The sequence below is a fragment of the Pseudophryne corroboree genome, chromosome 11 (genome assembly GCF_028390025.1).
Source record: "Pseudophryne corroboree isolate aPseCor3 chromosome 11, aPseCor3.hap2, whole genome shotgun sequence".
Classification (NCBI taxonomy): Eukaryota; Metazoa; Chordata; class Amphibia; order Anura; family Myobatrachidae; genus Pseudophryne; species Pseudophryne corroboree.
Window position 1 is genome coordinate 92,445,559 of NC_086454.1, and position 16,247 is coordinate 92,461,805.

The 16,247-nt window shown below is 45.7% G+C and overlaps 1 protein-coding gene across 2 annotated transcripts in view; it reads right to left on the minus strand.

The window, feature by feature from the left end:
* The window catches only part of ARHGAP1 (Rho GTPase activating protein 1), a 96,122-nt gene that overhangs the window by 48,666 nt on the left and 31,209 nt on the right, over positions 1 to 16,247 (minus strand). For both annotated transcript variants that reach the window (XM_063944538.1, XM_063944539.1), the window contains exons 2-3: positions 11,108 to 11,254; positions 8,578 to 8,673 (exon numbers count right to left, since the gene is read on the minus strand). In XM_063944538.1, the coding sequence (XP_063800608.1) occupies positions 8,578 to 8,673; positions 11,108 to 11,246 (235 nt within the window). In that variant the 5' untranslated portion in view covers positions 11,247 to 11,254. The remainder of the gene's footprint in view (positions 1 to 8,577; positions 8,674 to 11,107; positions 11,255 to 16,247) is intronic.

Here is a 16,247-nt window from a genome sequence, read left to right on the forward strand (position 1 = left end):
GATCCTTTTGGGAATCTGCAGTTTTTTGTCTGGAGTTTCCCATGCATTTTCACATACTTCGTTCAGCTCATGTGAGGAGGGAAAGGAGACCTCAGGTTTCTTTCCTTTATACATGTGTACCCTCGTGTCAGGGACAGGGGGTTCCTCAGTGATATGCAACACATCTTTTATTGCGATAATCATATATCGATTACTTTTAGCCACCTTTGGCTGTAATTTTGTATCATCGTAATCGACACTGGAGTCTGAATCCGAGTCGGTATCTGTGTCAACTATTTGGGATAGTGGCCGCTTCTGAGACCCCAAAGGTCCCGGCGACATAGGGACAGGCATGGGTTGACTCCCTGACTGTGCCCCAGCTTCGGCTTTGTCTAGCCTTTTGTGCAATAAATTAACATTTGCACTTAAAACATTCCACATATCCATCCAGTCCGGCGTCGGCACCGCCGACGGAGACCTAACATTCATAAACTCCCCTTCCTCCTTAGGTGAGCCCTCAGCTATGTCGACACACACGTACTGACACACCACACATACACAGGGAAGCACTTTTCTGAAGACAGGTTCCCCACCATGCCCTTTGGAGAGACAGAGAGTATACCAGCACACACCCCAGCACTATATGACCCAGGAATAACACAGTAAATTAATGTTTACCGAGCAGCACTGTTTTATGTATCTGCGCCAATTATGTGCCCCCCCCCCCCTCTACTTTAAAACCCTCTGTCACCGTGTGTCAAGCAGGGGAGAGTCCGGGGAGCTTCCTCTCAGCGGTGCTGTGGAGAAAAAAAGGCGCTGGTGAGTGCTGAGGGAGAAGCCCCGCCCCCTCGGCGGCGGGCTTCTGTCCCGCTCAATTCTTTCAATACATGGCGGGGGCTCTTTTTATACATGTACAGTGCCCAGCTGTACATGTATATATACATCTGTGCCATAAGAGAGGTTTAAATTGCTGCCCAGGGCGCCCCCCCCTGCGCCCTGCACCCTTACAGTGACCGGAGTGTGTGAGGTGAAGGGGAGCAATGGCGCACAACTGCAGTGCTGTGCGTTACCTCAGTGAAGATCCAAGTGTCTTCTGCCGCCTCAGATGGGTCTTTTCCTCACATACTCACCCGGCTTCTTTCTTCCGGCTCTGCGAGGAGGACGGCGGTGCGGCTCTGGGACGGACGGCGAGGGTGAGACCTGCGTACCGATCCCTCTGGAGCTAATGGTGTCCAGTAGCATAAGAAACAGAGCCCTGAACTCAGAGAAGTGGGTCTTTTTTCTCTCTCCTCAGTCCCTCGATGCAGGGAGTCTGTTGCCAGCAGGCTCCCTGAAAATAAAAAACCTAACAAAAATGCTTTCTTACAGGAAACTCAGGAGAGCTACTGAAATGCACCCAGTCTCCACTGGGCACAGTATCAAACTGAGGTCTGGAGGAGGGGCATAGAGGGAGGAGCCAGTGCACACCCAGAGTCAAAGTCTTTCTTAAAGTGCCCATGTCTCCTGCGGAGCCCGTCTATCCCCATGGTCCTTACGGAGTCCCAGCATCCTCTAGGACATTAGAGAAATTGGGTTTTTCTTTGCAGTCATTTATCAAGAATCCCAGCTCGCTTTTTAATGGTCCTATATTCTCTTTTTTTAGCCTCTTACCATTTATATACTGAAAGAATTTTTGTAAGGTTAGTTTTACTCTCTTTAGCGATTTGCAGAGTATTTCGGTGATACACATCAGTCTCTGCCCAAGCAGATTTTCTCTACCACATGTACACACACACACAGGTTCATTTTTGTCACAAGCCAAGTAACCTACCAGTATGTTTTTGGATAGTGGGAGGAAACCCATGGACATGTGGGGAGAACACACAAACTCCACACATATTGTGCCTTGCTGAGAAGGAAACCCAAGACCTCAGTGCTGTAAGGCAGCGATGCTAACCACTACACCAACCATGCTGCCTGAAACAATAAAACAGCCTCTAGCTGACTTAGTTCACATTACCATGTTAATCTTAGATGAGGAAGTTTAGATGGCTTGGGCCTGGCACACGGGCCACCAGCTAGACAAGCCTGAAATTCCCCTTACTTCCATTTATTACCAGCTGCTGATAATAGAACTACAAATAGCTTTTCAGCCAAGATGAACCAATAAAATAGGTTCCACGGTAGAATATGGGCCCAGCATTAGCAAGCAATATATTTAGAAATGAAAGAAACTGGGACACAGAATCAATTTCTGTTTGCTTACTAAAAACATAGGGAACATAAATCAAGAAAAAAAAAAGACAAAAATACTGTTATGGCGCCGTACAGAAGCCTCCAAACTATACAGTATAATCCAGTATAATTAATGGAACATAATGGGAGTTCTTAGTTACTAGCTGTGGCCCCAGCTACTGATAGTAATTCATGGACTGACTCCAGCATTAAAGCACATGAAGGAGACAGCAACTAATGAAACATTTCATAAGGACAGGGCCTATGCTTTCCTTATAGGGAAGGCTGGAGTCCTGTCTGCAGACTCACACTCTTATCTGCGCTCCCTGGAGAGCTAGAGAAAACAGGCAGCTATTTATAACATGGGAGAAGCAGAGAACGTTCTCTATCTATGACCCATCTGTACCACTAATGACAGCACATTCTGCCAACACATTCACCAGCAGTGTCATAAACAAGCGAACGGATAGCTAAGTATTATGGTGCGAGGGACAATTATTCATGTTATGCTTGACGAGTTTTCTCTCCTAAGGTTGCAGACTGTGTTGCAATATTCTCTGTCAGAATTATCACATGACTGGGCTGTTCAATTTATTTAATTAGCGAGAAGGATATTTATGATTTTTGGAATGATTTGCTCATATTCCCTGGGCAGTGGTTATACAGAGCCTTACAACGTGCTGTCAGCTTGTCACAGCAGGCAATGGAGGCATTTCACAATGGTGCAGGGCGCACAATTCGGCTTATGCAGAACACATTGGCCATACCATTGCAGGACCCCATGGGAGAGTTCCTTATAGGGACACAAGTACCATCCCTCCCACTCCCTGTCTGGTTGGAAAGCCGTAGGGACGGCATTAATATCTGGACAGTAATGCACACTCAGCTAGCTGGCAGGTTGGGGCTAAAGTGAGGGTGTGGAGGAAGGTTAAAGAATAAAATGTGTATGTTAATTTAAAGCTGGTGGTCTTGTAGTTAATGCGGGGGGGGTAACCTATTACCGCTGCTAATAGGATCGCCAGGGTGCTATCTTCTAAGCCCTGATGTGGAACGTTGCACCATCCCAGATGCCAGCTCTTATCGGGAATTATTCATAACCCATGGTAAGTGGGCTGCCGCAGCCGCGATTACATGTGGGATCGGAGACTCGTCCCTGATCCCATGTGTGATCGCGGGTCCAATTTCGGCCGATCAAAACGGCCTTAAAATTGGATACCACGATAGTGACCATCTGTCATTAATCGTGATATCCGCCCATTTTGATTCTCCGAAAATTACTTCGGGGCTAACAGGATACCGCCTAATGACTGAATGAAATATATATGGAGTGGACAATGGCACTTAGTGGATAAAAAGCTGCCCAGATGTACTCTGGTGGTACCCACCAATATACAAACAATTAGAGTAGAGGTTGAATACACCTTAGGCGCTACCACCATAAAACAAAAATTACCACATAAAGGGTTATGGAGAATATGTCCGTGATTGTCCAGATATATTCTCAATGGCTTTGAATTTTTGCAAGATGCAATGTCCTCAGCTTTCTTCAGAGTTAAATTTCTCTTTATAAGAGTATCATCAGCATAGCCGGCGTTCTGATCCATCTACCTGCATCCACGAATTGAGAAGAACACACCGTGTCCGGTTGCTGGTGAATAGTTTGGAGGGAGGAAGGAAGGGTTCCGGAACCTCCCATTGATTGCTCTCTTCATTGCTCCTTGCTGGGAGCTTGGCACGGTATGGTTCCAATTTTTATTTTAAATCGATGGTGGAAAACTACTTTTGTATTGGATGAAAAAAAACTCATCATTATTTTACTTTTGGAAAATAAATTGTGACCTTTTGAAGAAATATTACACTATATGCAATATTTTCTTTTTCCTTTTTTTTTTTATATGCGAATGATACTCTTATAAAGAGAAATGTAACTCTGAAGAAAGCTGAGGACATTGCAGCTTGCAAAAATTTAAAGCCATTGAGAATTTACCTGGACAATCACCGACATATACTCCATAACCCTTTATGTGGTCATTTTGTTTTATGGTGGTAGCGCCTAGGTGTATTCAATCTCTACTCTAACCGCCTAATGACTAACGTCCTGTGCAGCATTAAGGTGCAGCAGAAATCGGACCCTTCCCCAATTTGCACACGGACATGTCGGAGCCAAGTTGAGTCTCCCAGATCCAAAACCAAGATATCCAAAATGTTTTGAGTGCGACCAAGACTGATCAGCATCACGCACCTAGAGAACACTAACTTTGTTTCATGCACAAAATTATTTTAAAAAATTGCATAAATTGACCTTGTGGCTGTGTGCACATAAATGCATTCTGTGTTTAGACTTGGGTACCATTCCAAAAACCTCATTACTGTATGCAGATATTCTACAATACGATATCCAAAATACTCCTGGTATGTTCATAAAAGAACTGTAAAATGGCATCAAACATGTCACAGCATGCCTATTTATACACACACATGCTTCTACGCATTACTATCATAGGCGCCTTTAGTATGCTTGATGAACTACACAGGAAACAGAGCCAAAAGCACTTGTCAACAAACACCACTGCAAAGACGTGGAGGACACTTTGCATTATTTGTCCACCACAAGCCGTTTAGATTAAAATATAAATCTAGTGTGTGTGTGTATATATATATATATATATATATATATATATATATATATATATATATATATAGCTAGACAAATGCAGAACTACAGTAGGACGGGAAGCAATGCAGCATTTGTTCATCAGGCTCTTATATGAAGACTTGTAGACACTTAGATTGCTCAGGCTGAGCACAACAAACATGGCATGCTATGCAAGGCATGTCAGAAATGTCTTATCTCACGCTGCAGGCCAACAGAAAGAGTCAGCTCATGCCCGAGTATGATGTTGGTTAGTCGGAGGCTCTCGCAGGAGCATCAAGATACAATAGACGTAAACATTCCAATTGGCTGCTCAGCAGACATGCTGTAACAAGCCCTCCGTACCCATGAGCTTTACCTGCCACACTACCCAGTGTTATACGTCAGCCGGACACCTGGAGCAGTCACTGGTGTATGCTGTGCACTGAACAGAGTGGAAATGCAGAACGGGTTTCAGGATTATGGTGGTGAAGACTGCTTCTAATACAGTGATAATATAGTTTTATCTATCCTCTCTAAACTCTAGGTTATTACTTCTACAAATGTGGACTATCCTCTCTGTTACCATCATGTCATATTATGCCAGTGGATTATTTCTATACAATTTATGTGGCCTGTCAGGCTGGTACGATTATTATGGTCACTGGGCCTAATTCAGACCTGACTGTAGAAGTGCAAAAAAACGCACATCTATGATCAATTTCTTTGACAGGCAGGGGCGGGGCAGGGGGGGGGGGGGTACACGGCAAGACCTCCCCGCATGCCAGATCCAACCCCCCTCCCACATCAGCGATGCTTTCGCATGTTTTGAGTTGTCCTCTGCGAAGGCAGACGGCTACCTGCCATGTGTAAGGATCGCAGCGGCTGCGTGTGACATCACGCAGCTACAGTGACCCGCACGCGCCTGCGTTGTCCAGTCCGCGCCCCTTAAACGGATTGTCGTTGCCCCGTTCCCACCCCCCGCTATAGGTCTTAAACTGCATTCTAAAGAGAACACCGTTTAGAACCTTAAACATGCACGTACCGGCGTACGCAGATGTGCAAATATCGCTTCATAGCGACTTTTGCTCATCTGCGTCGGGGTCTGAAATCGTAAGATGCCTGCAATGGTTGTTATGAATTAATGAATAACAAAGAAGGCAAATATTTTAAAACCTAACTGTATTTAATGTTCGCTATGAATTATTGAGATCATCTGTTACGGCCAGCTAGGGTACATAAACACGGAACGCAGAAACAGAACACACCTAACAGGAACTGCGTGCTTTACAAACACAAGCTGCAATAGTTCCCTTTAGCCATTTGCAATGTAAATAATTCTTAATAAACAGAGGAAAGAAAATGCAGACTGTGGTTCCAGGAAGCGCAACGCTACAGCCGCAACTCCATACTAAGCACGTATATCAGGGCTGGCCAAACCGGTCCTCGAGATCTACCAACAGTTCATGTTTTCCAGGCCTCCTGGAGACCTGTAGAATTGTCAGTTAGGAATGAATGCAGCACATCTTAATTAGTAATGACTACACCTGTGCTCTAGCTAGGTGGGCTGGAAAATGTGAACCGTTGGTAGATCTCGAGGACTGGTTTGGCCAGCCCTGACGTATATAATCCTAATAGAGGGGGCGATTCAGACCTGATCGCACAGCGGGAGATCAGATAGTCACTGCGCATGCAACGCAATGCGCACGTGTGTCAGACAGCAACAAAGGGCATCGCTGGTCATTGACGGGATGGTGCTAAAATTCCGATTGCACGGGCATTCGCAAGGTGATTGACAGGAAGAGGACGTTTGTGGTTGATCACTGACCGTTTACTGGGTATGTCCGGAAAAACACAGGCGTGTCCAAGCGTTGTCAGGGAGGGAGTCTAATGTCAGCCCTGGACCCGATCAGCCTGTTCTCATCGCACTGTAGGAGTAAGTCCTGGGCTGCACACAGACTGCACACACTGGATTTTTGCAGCGCTGCGTACACATGGGATCGCACACTTGCACGGGGAATATAAACTCCCCCTGGAAGCGGTGACTATCTGAACGCAGGACAGCAAAGTTTGCAGCCCAGTGATCAGGTCTGAATCACCCCCAGAGTCTCTAGTGGTTCTCTTGTGTTCTTTGATTTCTACAGAATCTTCAAATTTAGGACTAATGGGTACTTATGAGAGAGTTATGTGTGTTTGTAAAGAGAATCATACGTCAGTACAATGGGCCTAATTCAGATCTGATCTCAGCAGCAAATTTGTTAGCTCACAGGTTCTCAAACTCGGTCCTCAGGACCCCACACAGTGCATGTTTTGCAGGTAACCCAGCAGGTGCACAGGTGTATTAATTACTCACTGACACATTGTAAAAGGTCCACAGGTGGAGCTAATTATTTCACTTGTGATTCTGTGAGGAGACCTGCAAAACATGCACTGTGTGGGGTCCTGAGGACCGAGTTTGAGAACCTATGTGTTACCTGATGGGTAAAACAATGGTGGCGATTCCGACTTGATCGTAGCTGTGCTAAATTTAGCACAGCTACGATCAGGAACACAAACATGCAGGGGGACACCCAGCACAGGGCTAGCCCACCCTGCATCTCAGTCCCTGCACCGTCGCTGAAGTACAACAGTATCGCACAGTGGCGATGCTTCTGCACTTCAGGAGTAGCTCCTGGCCAGCGTAGCTTTTGCGTGCTGACCGAGAGCTACTCGTCGCTGCCCGGGTCGCAGCGGCTGCGTGTGACATCACGCAGCCGCTTCAGGAGTAGCTCCTGGCCAGCGCAGCTTTTGCGTGCTGACCAAGAGCTACTCGTCGCTGCCCGGGTCGCAGCGGCTGCGTGTGACATCACGCAGCCGCTGCGGCCCGCCCCTCCCACGGTCCGGCCAACTGCGCCCACAAAACGGCGGCCAAACGCCACCGTGACGCCCCCTCCCGCCTCTGCCTGTAAATCAGGCAGAGGCGATCGCAAGGCAACGACAGCCGTCGGCTGTCAGCCATGCGCCGGCACACTGCGGCACCAGCACATGCGCAGTTGTGACCTGATCACTGCGCTGCAAAGAACTGCAGCGAGCGATCAGGTCAGAATAACCCCCTATGTGCACTGCAGGGGGGGGGGGGGGGGCAGATGCAACATGTGCAGAGTGTTAGATTTGGGTGGGTTATATTGTTTCTGTGCAGGGTAAATACTGGCTGCTTTATTTTTACACTGCAATTTAGATTTCAGTTTGAACACACCCCACCCAAATCTAACTCTCTCTGCACATGTTATATCTGCCCCTTCCCCTGCAGTGCACATGGTTTTGCCCATTAGCTAACAAATTTGCTGCTGCGATCAGATCTGAATTAGGCCCCATATACGGAATACAAGAGTGAGTGAGTGAGTGAGTGAGTGTGTATTTAGATTTTCCAAATCTGTACATTTTAAATAGATTTGCAACATAGTAATTAGTAAAAACCAAAGCCACAAAGAAACCACTGTGATATAATATACAGATTACAGGTCTACCTCAACCAAGCAATGGTAGAAACCGGGGGAAAAAATAGAGCACCGCGATTAATTGGGCAGAAGTTCTCAGCACCAAAGTTATTGGGGAAAAAGTCGCTCCCAGATCTTGAGCCAAATGTGATAACTTCAGATAGGAAATAGAGCAGCCACACCAGCACAGGGGCCTATGGAAGAATGCTTAGAGTAATGCATCATCAGCACCTGGCTGGCATACAAAGACATATTAGAACCTGTGGTGACACTTACCAGCCACTTCAACAATCTGATGCCGGGCAATGTCGTAGTAAGGGTCATTCCAGCGCAGATGAGTGACAGGGTCCGGGGAGGCCTTGGAGTCTTCAGCTGCATAGAAAACAGAAGATGGGCATTAGGATATTATACCATCAACTTCCCAATCTCTAACATTATATTAGAATCCCACTGAAACATTTCTGGGGGTCCCACGCAGATATTTTTATATTCAGAATTTATTTGCATTGAGGTCTATTGTCATGAGCGTTTGCATGTATGTTATATATTGTATCATCCCTATGTGTGGGATTGCAGCCTTGATGGAATGGCGAAGAATGACGTTTGGGAAAAACAGATACACTACACCTAAATGCAACACCACGCCATCCTCTCCAACTTCCCCTTATTACCATGTAGAGTTGGGGTGGGCAAGTTACAGTGAGGGGGATAGTTTGGTCTCCGCTGTCAGGATGACAGCCGCTATTGAGCCGAGTGCTGTCGGTATAGACACTTATTTTTTCTTTTAAATACATTTTTATTACTTTGTTCACATAAAACAGAATTGGCGCAGCAACGAAAAGTGGCCGTCACACCAACAATCAGATATTGGTGCCATGGTAAAGGAGATAGCTAGCACTTATAAAGTTATGTAAGAGACTCAGCTGATAAGGGAAGGGACGGGGCAGAAGAGGAAAGGGAATGCATATGGGGTGGTGACCAGGGTGACAGAATGATATAACTATCATATAGATTGATAGCTTGAGACCTCGCTGTGGGAGATCCAGGGTTACCATTTCCTGGAAAATTTGTTGGGAGCGTTCATGAAGAGTACTGGTGATATATTTTAAGCTGCAAGTCTGACAAACACAGTTGCACAGGATGGTGGGTGAGAAAGGCTCTGTATTTTACTAGCTAACATTTAGTAAGTGTCTGATGAACAACTGTGTGTGTCTTTCTGTACTAGGGATAGACCTTGGGATGAAGGGGAATGAGGGGCTGCATGGATTTTTGGCCAATGCCACAGACGTGGAAAACTTTAGCACTCTCTGTTTAGACCCATGCCTTCAGCCTCAAGACAAAATCCAAAAGAATGTGAAGGAACTAGCCATGTCCATTAGACACTTACTGGTTTATAAGAACATATCAGTCATCTACACAACAGAATTTCAGGAATGTTGTCTATAACTCACCAAAGACTGAGGCTCATTGCAGCCATAGCTTGACAGCTGGCTATCTGCAACATTTTTCACTTCTCTCTGGTTAGTTTCTTTAAATTGCTTTTCATTAGTTATAATTCTGCAGTTTCACAAGCAACCACCTTGGCAGGTGATGTAGTGAGCAGATAGACTTTTGACCGCTTCTCTGAGTTTTGTTGTCCCAGTGCCAACCTCCCACTCCCCCTGCCACCCCATAAAACACAGAGTTGGGAACCTGTGGTTGCCATTTAGGGGTAATGAAAAGGAGATGATTTGTACAACAGTTAAGTAAAAAGGACATTGCATCAGATGAATGCTTCAAGAGGTACTTAAGTTAACTAATGGAAAAACAAAATAATGGTAGATCGTCTCTTTATAGACTGTGTATTGAGATCATCTGTTACGGCCAGCTATGGTACACAAACACGGAACGCAGAAACAGAACACACCTAATAGGAACTGCGTGCTTTACAAACAAGCTGCAACATATATAATGGAGCTTTGTAAATAGTATAAACAAATAAAGACACACAAACACTATACACACATTTAAAATAAATCCTTAAAAAAACAAAAACAAAAAAACACCACTACCCAAATATACCACTTTCTTCGAATGCACAATCTTAAGCAGAACCAGACTATGCATTGTAACATTACAAGCCCAGCACCATTAACGGTCCTGCACAAGTATATAGGGTGCGCGGAAACATTCTGTGGATGTTACTGGCTACGAAGTGCCTTCACCTGACATAGGGGCAGATGTATTAACCCGGAGAAGGCATAAGGAAGTGATAAACCAGTAATATGTGCAAGGTGATAAAGGTACCAGCCAATCAGCTCCAATATGTAAATTAACAGTTAGGATCTGATTGGCTGGTGCCTTTATCACCTTGCACATATCATTGGTTTATCACTTCCTTATGCCTTTTCCAGGTTAATACATCTGCCTCACTGGGCCTAATTCAAACCTGATTGTAGCAGCATATTTGTTAGCAGATGGACAAAGCCATGTGCACTGCAGGGGGGGGCAGATATAAAATTTCAGTTCAGTTTGAACACACCCCACCCAAATCTAACTCTCTCTGCACATGTTATATTTGCCCCCCCCCCCCCTCCCCCTCCCCCTCCCCTCCCCTCCCCTCCCTCCTCTCCCCTCCCCTGCAGTGCAAAGTTGCTGCTACGATCAGGTCTGAAATCGGCCCATAGTTTTTCTGGGAAAGTGTTGTATATTCTAAGGTTTAGCAAAACAGGATTCATTTAAATGTTAGATGTGGCTGCCAGTTATGCATCATGGTGGAACAAAACCACTTAGATTCTGACATGGCAGATCCATAGCCCACTATCACCTGATGGGGAGTAGTCCTGTACATCATCGGAGGGCCAGTTCCGGTCATCTAATGATGCCAGTTTTAGCTGGTCCAGGGACTGGGTGGTTTTATCCTTTTCCAAGTCATCCTGCAGGTCTGATAACGCTTCTGAATTCATTTTGTTGTCTGCAAGAAATGGGCAAATCAGCAAGTTCATCAGTTTATAATACATTCATATTACACAGGCACACAGTTCCGGGATTGTGAGTAAATTGGACTTGCTGCTTTCCCAGTAATCTGGAGCCCATTGTCTACAATCTGCTAAAAGACACCTCTCCCCTGGTGATGGTCTCCTCATTGCATTATATAGCTGTACTCCTAATAGTAAAACGGACCATACAATAGAACATAGGTGGTTATTCCGAGTTGTTAGCTCGCTAGCAGTTTTTAGCAGCCGTGCAAACGCTAAGCCGCCGCCCTCTGGGAGTGTATTTTAGCTTAGCAGAAGTGCGAACGAAAGGATCGCAAGGATCGCAGAGCGGCTACAAAAAAAAATTGTGCAGTTTCAGAGTAGCTCCAGACCTACTCCTACCTTGCGATCACTTCAGACTGTTCAGTTCCGGATTTGACGTCACAAACACGCCCTGCGTTCGGCCAGCCACGCCTGCATTTTTCCTGGCACACCTGTGTTTTTTCAAACACTCCCTGAAAACGGTCAGTTGACACCCAGAAACGCCCACTTCCTGTCAATCACTCTGAGGCCAGCAGTGCGACTGAAAAGCATCGCTAGACCTTGTGTAAAAATACATCGGCCGTTGTGAAAGTAAGTTGCGCGTGCGCACTGCGCCGCATGCGCAGAAGTGCCTCTTTTCACTTAATCGCTGCGCTGTGAACATTTTTCACTAGCGAACAACTCGGAATGACCCCCATAATGCAGTCATTTTACAGTTGCTCAGTACACTTGCATAAACAATAATTGACAAACGATCAAACACATTAACAGACGATCAACTTCTTTAACTCCTATCAGCGTATGGTTATTACTGATGTCTGGGGAAGATTCTCCCGATCTCAAATGATAAAACGTCACATTTCCCTCAATGTAGGGAGATAAGGTCTCACTACAGATCGCTCGTACTGTAAAATTGTTGAAACCATAATAATAAATTTCTCAATGTATGGAGTCACATCTAGACGGTCTAAACTGCTCAGACTGTCATATTGTTTATGGGAACGTCTGAAAAATCTGAGGGTATGACCAGTTCAGGACTTGGTGGTGATCAATTTTATTGCACATTTACTTATAAAAGGGAATATGCCATGTACAAAAGTTTATTCCTTTTTCTTGTCTTGATGTTGTTTGCCATGGCTCATAAAAACACAAAGGGGTTTTGATAAAAACACAACCTAAAAACCAGTCTCAATTTATACAACCTCTTGCAAACAGAATGTGAGGTTCTGCAAGAAGAGACTTAATAGTTTAATAACCAGAATTCTGAAACACAAGAACTTTCAAAACTTTTGTTTTTAACACCAAACACATGGAGTGGTTCCAGGTATTCTCATACAGTCTATTCTCCTGTGGCGGCACCATCCTAGCCCCAATGGCAGGCTCTTTCCCGTCCCTCCCCCAGTCATCCTTTGTGTCCCTCAGTCACCGTTTACCCACAATATAAATGTAACATTTTGCTTTTGTTAAATTTACACTTATTAATAAGACTGAACAAATATTAACTTGACAATTAAACATTTCCAGTCAGTTAAGATGGCTGTAGAATGTATTACCCAGGACACTGTATTGGTTATTGCAATTGTCATGCACTGTTGCTGTAATACTGAAAATAAAGAATGACATTAAACATTTTTATTATATATATATATATATATATATATATATATATATATATATATATATATATATATATATATATATATACACACACACACACACACATATACATATATATATATATATATATATATATATATACACACACACACACACATACCGATTTTAATATATATATATATATATATATATATATATATATATATACATATATACACACACATATACACACACATACATACATATATACATGAATTACAACAAAAAGAAACAAAGTTATTCACGCACATACACACACACACACACACACACACACATGGAAATGTAAAATAAGGTTTTACTCACCGGTAAATCTATTTCTCGTAGTCCGTAGGGGATGCTGGGGACTCCGTAAGGACCATGGGAAATAGACGGGCTCCGCAGGAGACTGGGCACTCTAAGAAAGATTTAGTACTACTGGTGTGCACTGGCTCCTCCCTCTATGCCCCTCCTCCAGACCTCAGTTAAGGAAACTGTGCCCGGAAGAGCTGACATTATAAGGAAAGGATTTTGGAATCCAGGGTAAGACTCATACCAGCCACACCAATCACACCGTATAACTTGTGATAAACTTACCCAGTTAACAGTATGAACAACAACAGAGCATCAACAAAGGATGCCCACATAACATAACCCTTTATTAAGCAATAACTATGTACACGTATTGCAGAAAATCCGCACTTGGGACGGGCGCCCAGCATCCACTACGGACTACGAGAAATAGATTTACCGGTGAGTAAAATCTTATTTTCTTTAACGTCCTAGTGGATGCTGGGGACTCCGTAAGGACCATGGGGATTATACCAAAGCTCCCAAACCGGCGGGAGAGTGCGGATGACACTGCAGCACCGAATGGGCAAACACAAGGTCCTCCTCAGCCAGGGTATCAAACTTGTAGAACTTAGCAAATGTGTTTGTACCCGACCAAGTAGCTGCTCGGCAAAGCTGTAATGCCGAGACCCCTCGGGCAGCCGCCCAAGAAGAACCCACCTTCCTAGTGGAATGGGCTTTCACTGATTTTGGATGCGGCAAACCAGCCGCAGAATGAGCCTGCTGAATCGTGCTACAGATCCAGCGAGCAATGGTTTGCTTTGAAGCAGGAGCACCCAGCTTGTTGGATGCATACAGGATAAACAGCGAGTCAGTCTTCCTGACTCCAGCCGTCCTGACTACATAGATCTTCAAAGCCCTGACTACATCAAGCAACTTGGAATCCTCCAAGTCACGAGTAGCCGCAGGCACCACAATAGGTTGGTTCAAATGAAAAGATGACACCACCTTCGGCAGAAATTGCGGACGAGTCCGTAATTCTGCCCTGTCCATATGGAAAACCAGATAGGGGCTTTTGCACGACAAAGCCGCCAATTCTGACACACGCCTAGCTGAAGCTAAGGCCAATAGCATGACCACCTTCCACGTGAGATACTTTAGCTCCACGGTCTTAAGTGGCTCAAACCAGTGGGATTTCAGGAAACCCAACACCACGTTGAGATCCCAAGGTGCCACTGGTGGCACAAAAGGGGGCTGAATGTGCAGCACTCCCTTAACAAACGTCTGAACTTCAGGAAGAGAAGCCAGTTCCTTTTGAAAGAAAATGGATAGGGACGAAATCTGGACCTTTATGGACCCCAACTTCAGACCCATAATCACTCCAGACTGTAGGAAGTGCAGGAACCGACCCAGCTGGAATTCCTCTGTAGGGGCCTTCCTGGCCTCACACCAGGCAACATATTTTCGCCATATACGGCGATAGTGTCTTGCTGTGACGTCCTTCCTAGCCTTTATCAGCGTAGGAATAACTTCCTCTGGAATGCCTTTTTCCGCTAGGATCCTGCGTTCAACCGCCCTGCCGTCAAACGCAGCCGCGGTAAGTCTTGGAACAGACAGTGCCCCTGTTGCAACAGGTCCTGTCTGAGAGGCAGAGGCCACGGGTCCTCTGTGAGCATTTCTTGCAGTTCCGGGTACCAAGTCCTTCTTGGCCAATCCGGAACAATGAGTATTGTTCTCACTCCTCTTCTTCTAACAATTCTCAGCACCTTGGGTATGAGAGGAAGAGGAGGAAACACATAGACCGACTGGAACATCCACGGTGTTACCAGTGCGTCCACAGCTATCGCCTGAGGGTCTCTTGACCTGGCGCAATACCTTTGTAGCCTTTTGTTGAGACGGGACGCCATCATGTCTACCTGTGGCAGTTCCCATTGATTTGTAATCTGAGTGAAGACTTCGTGATGAAGTCCCCACTCTCCCGGGTGGAGGTCGTGCCTGCTGAGGAAGTCTGCTTCCCAGTTGTCCACTCCCGGAATGAACACCGCTGACAGTGCTTGCACGTGATTCTCCGCCCAACTAAGAATCCTGGTGGCTTCCGCCATCGCCACTCTGCTTCTTGTGCCGCCCTGGCGGTTTACATGAGCCACTGCGGTGATGTTGTCTGACTGAATCAGCACCGGTTGGTTGCGAAGCAGAGGCTCCGCTTGACTCAGGGCGTTTTATATGGCCCTTAGTTCCAGGATATTTATGTGCAGACAAGCCTCCTGACTTGACCACAACCCTTGGAAGTTTCTTCCCTGAGTGACTGCCCCCCACCCTCGGAGGCTCGCATCCGTGGTCACCAGGACCCAGTCCTGTATGCCGAACCTGCGGCCATCGAGAAGGTGAGCACTCTGCAGCCACCACAGAAGAGACACCCTGGCCCTGGGGGACAGGGTGATCAGCCGATGCATCTGAAGATGCGATCCGGACCACTTGTCCAACAGATCCCATTGAAAGATCCTCGCATGGAACCTGCCGAAGGGAATGGCTTTGTATGATGCCACCATCTTTTCCAGGACTCGTGTGCAGCGATGCACCGACACCTGTTTCAGTCTTAAGAGGTCTCTGACTAGAGTCACGAGCTCTTGAGCCTTCTCCGCCGAGAGAAACACCTTCTTCTGGTCCGTGTCCAGAATCATGCCCAGAAAGGGCAGACGCATTGTAGGAATCAGCTGCGACTTTGGGATATTCAGAATCCAGCCGTGCTGTTGCAACACTTCCTGAGAGTGTGCTACGCTGATTAGCAACTGCTCTCTGGACCTCGCCTTTATGAGGAGATCGTCCAAGTATGGGATAATTGTGACTCCTTGCTTTCGAAGGAGCACCATCATTTCTGCCATTACCTTGGTAAATATTCTCGGTGCCGTGGAGAGTCCAAACGGCAACGTCTGGAATTGGTAATGACAGTCCTGTACCACAAATCTGAGGTACTCCTGATGAGGTGGATAAATGGGGACATGCAAGTAAGCATCCTTGATG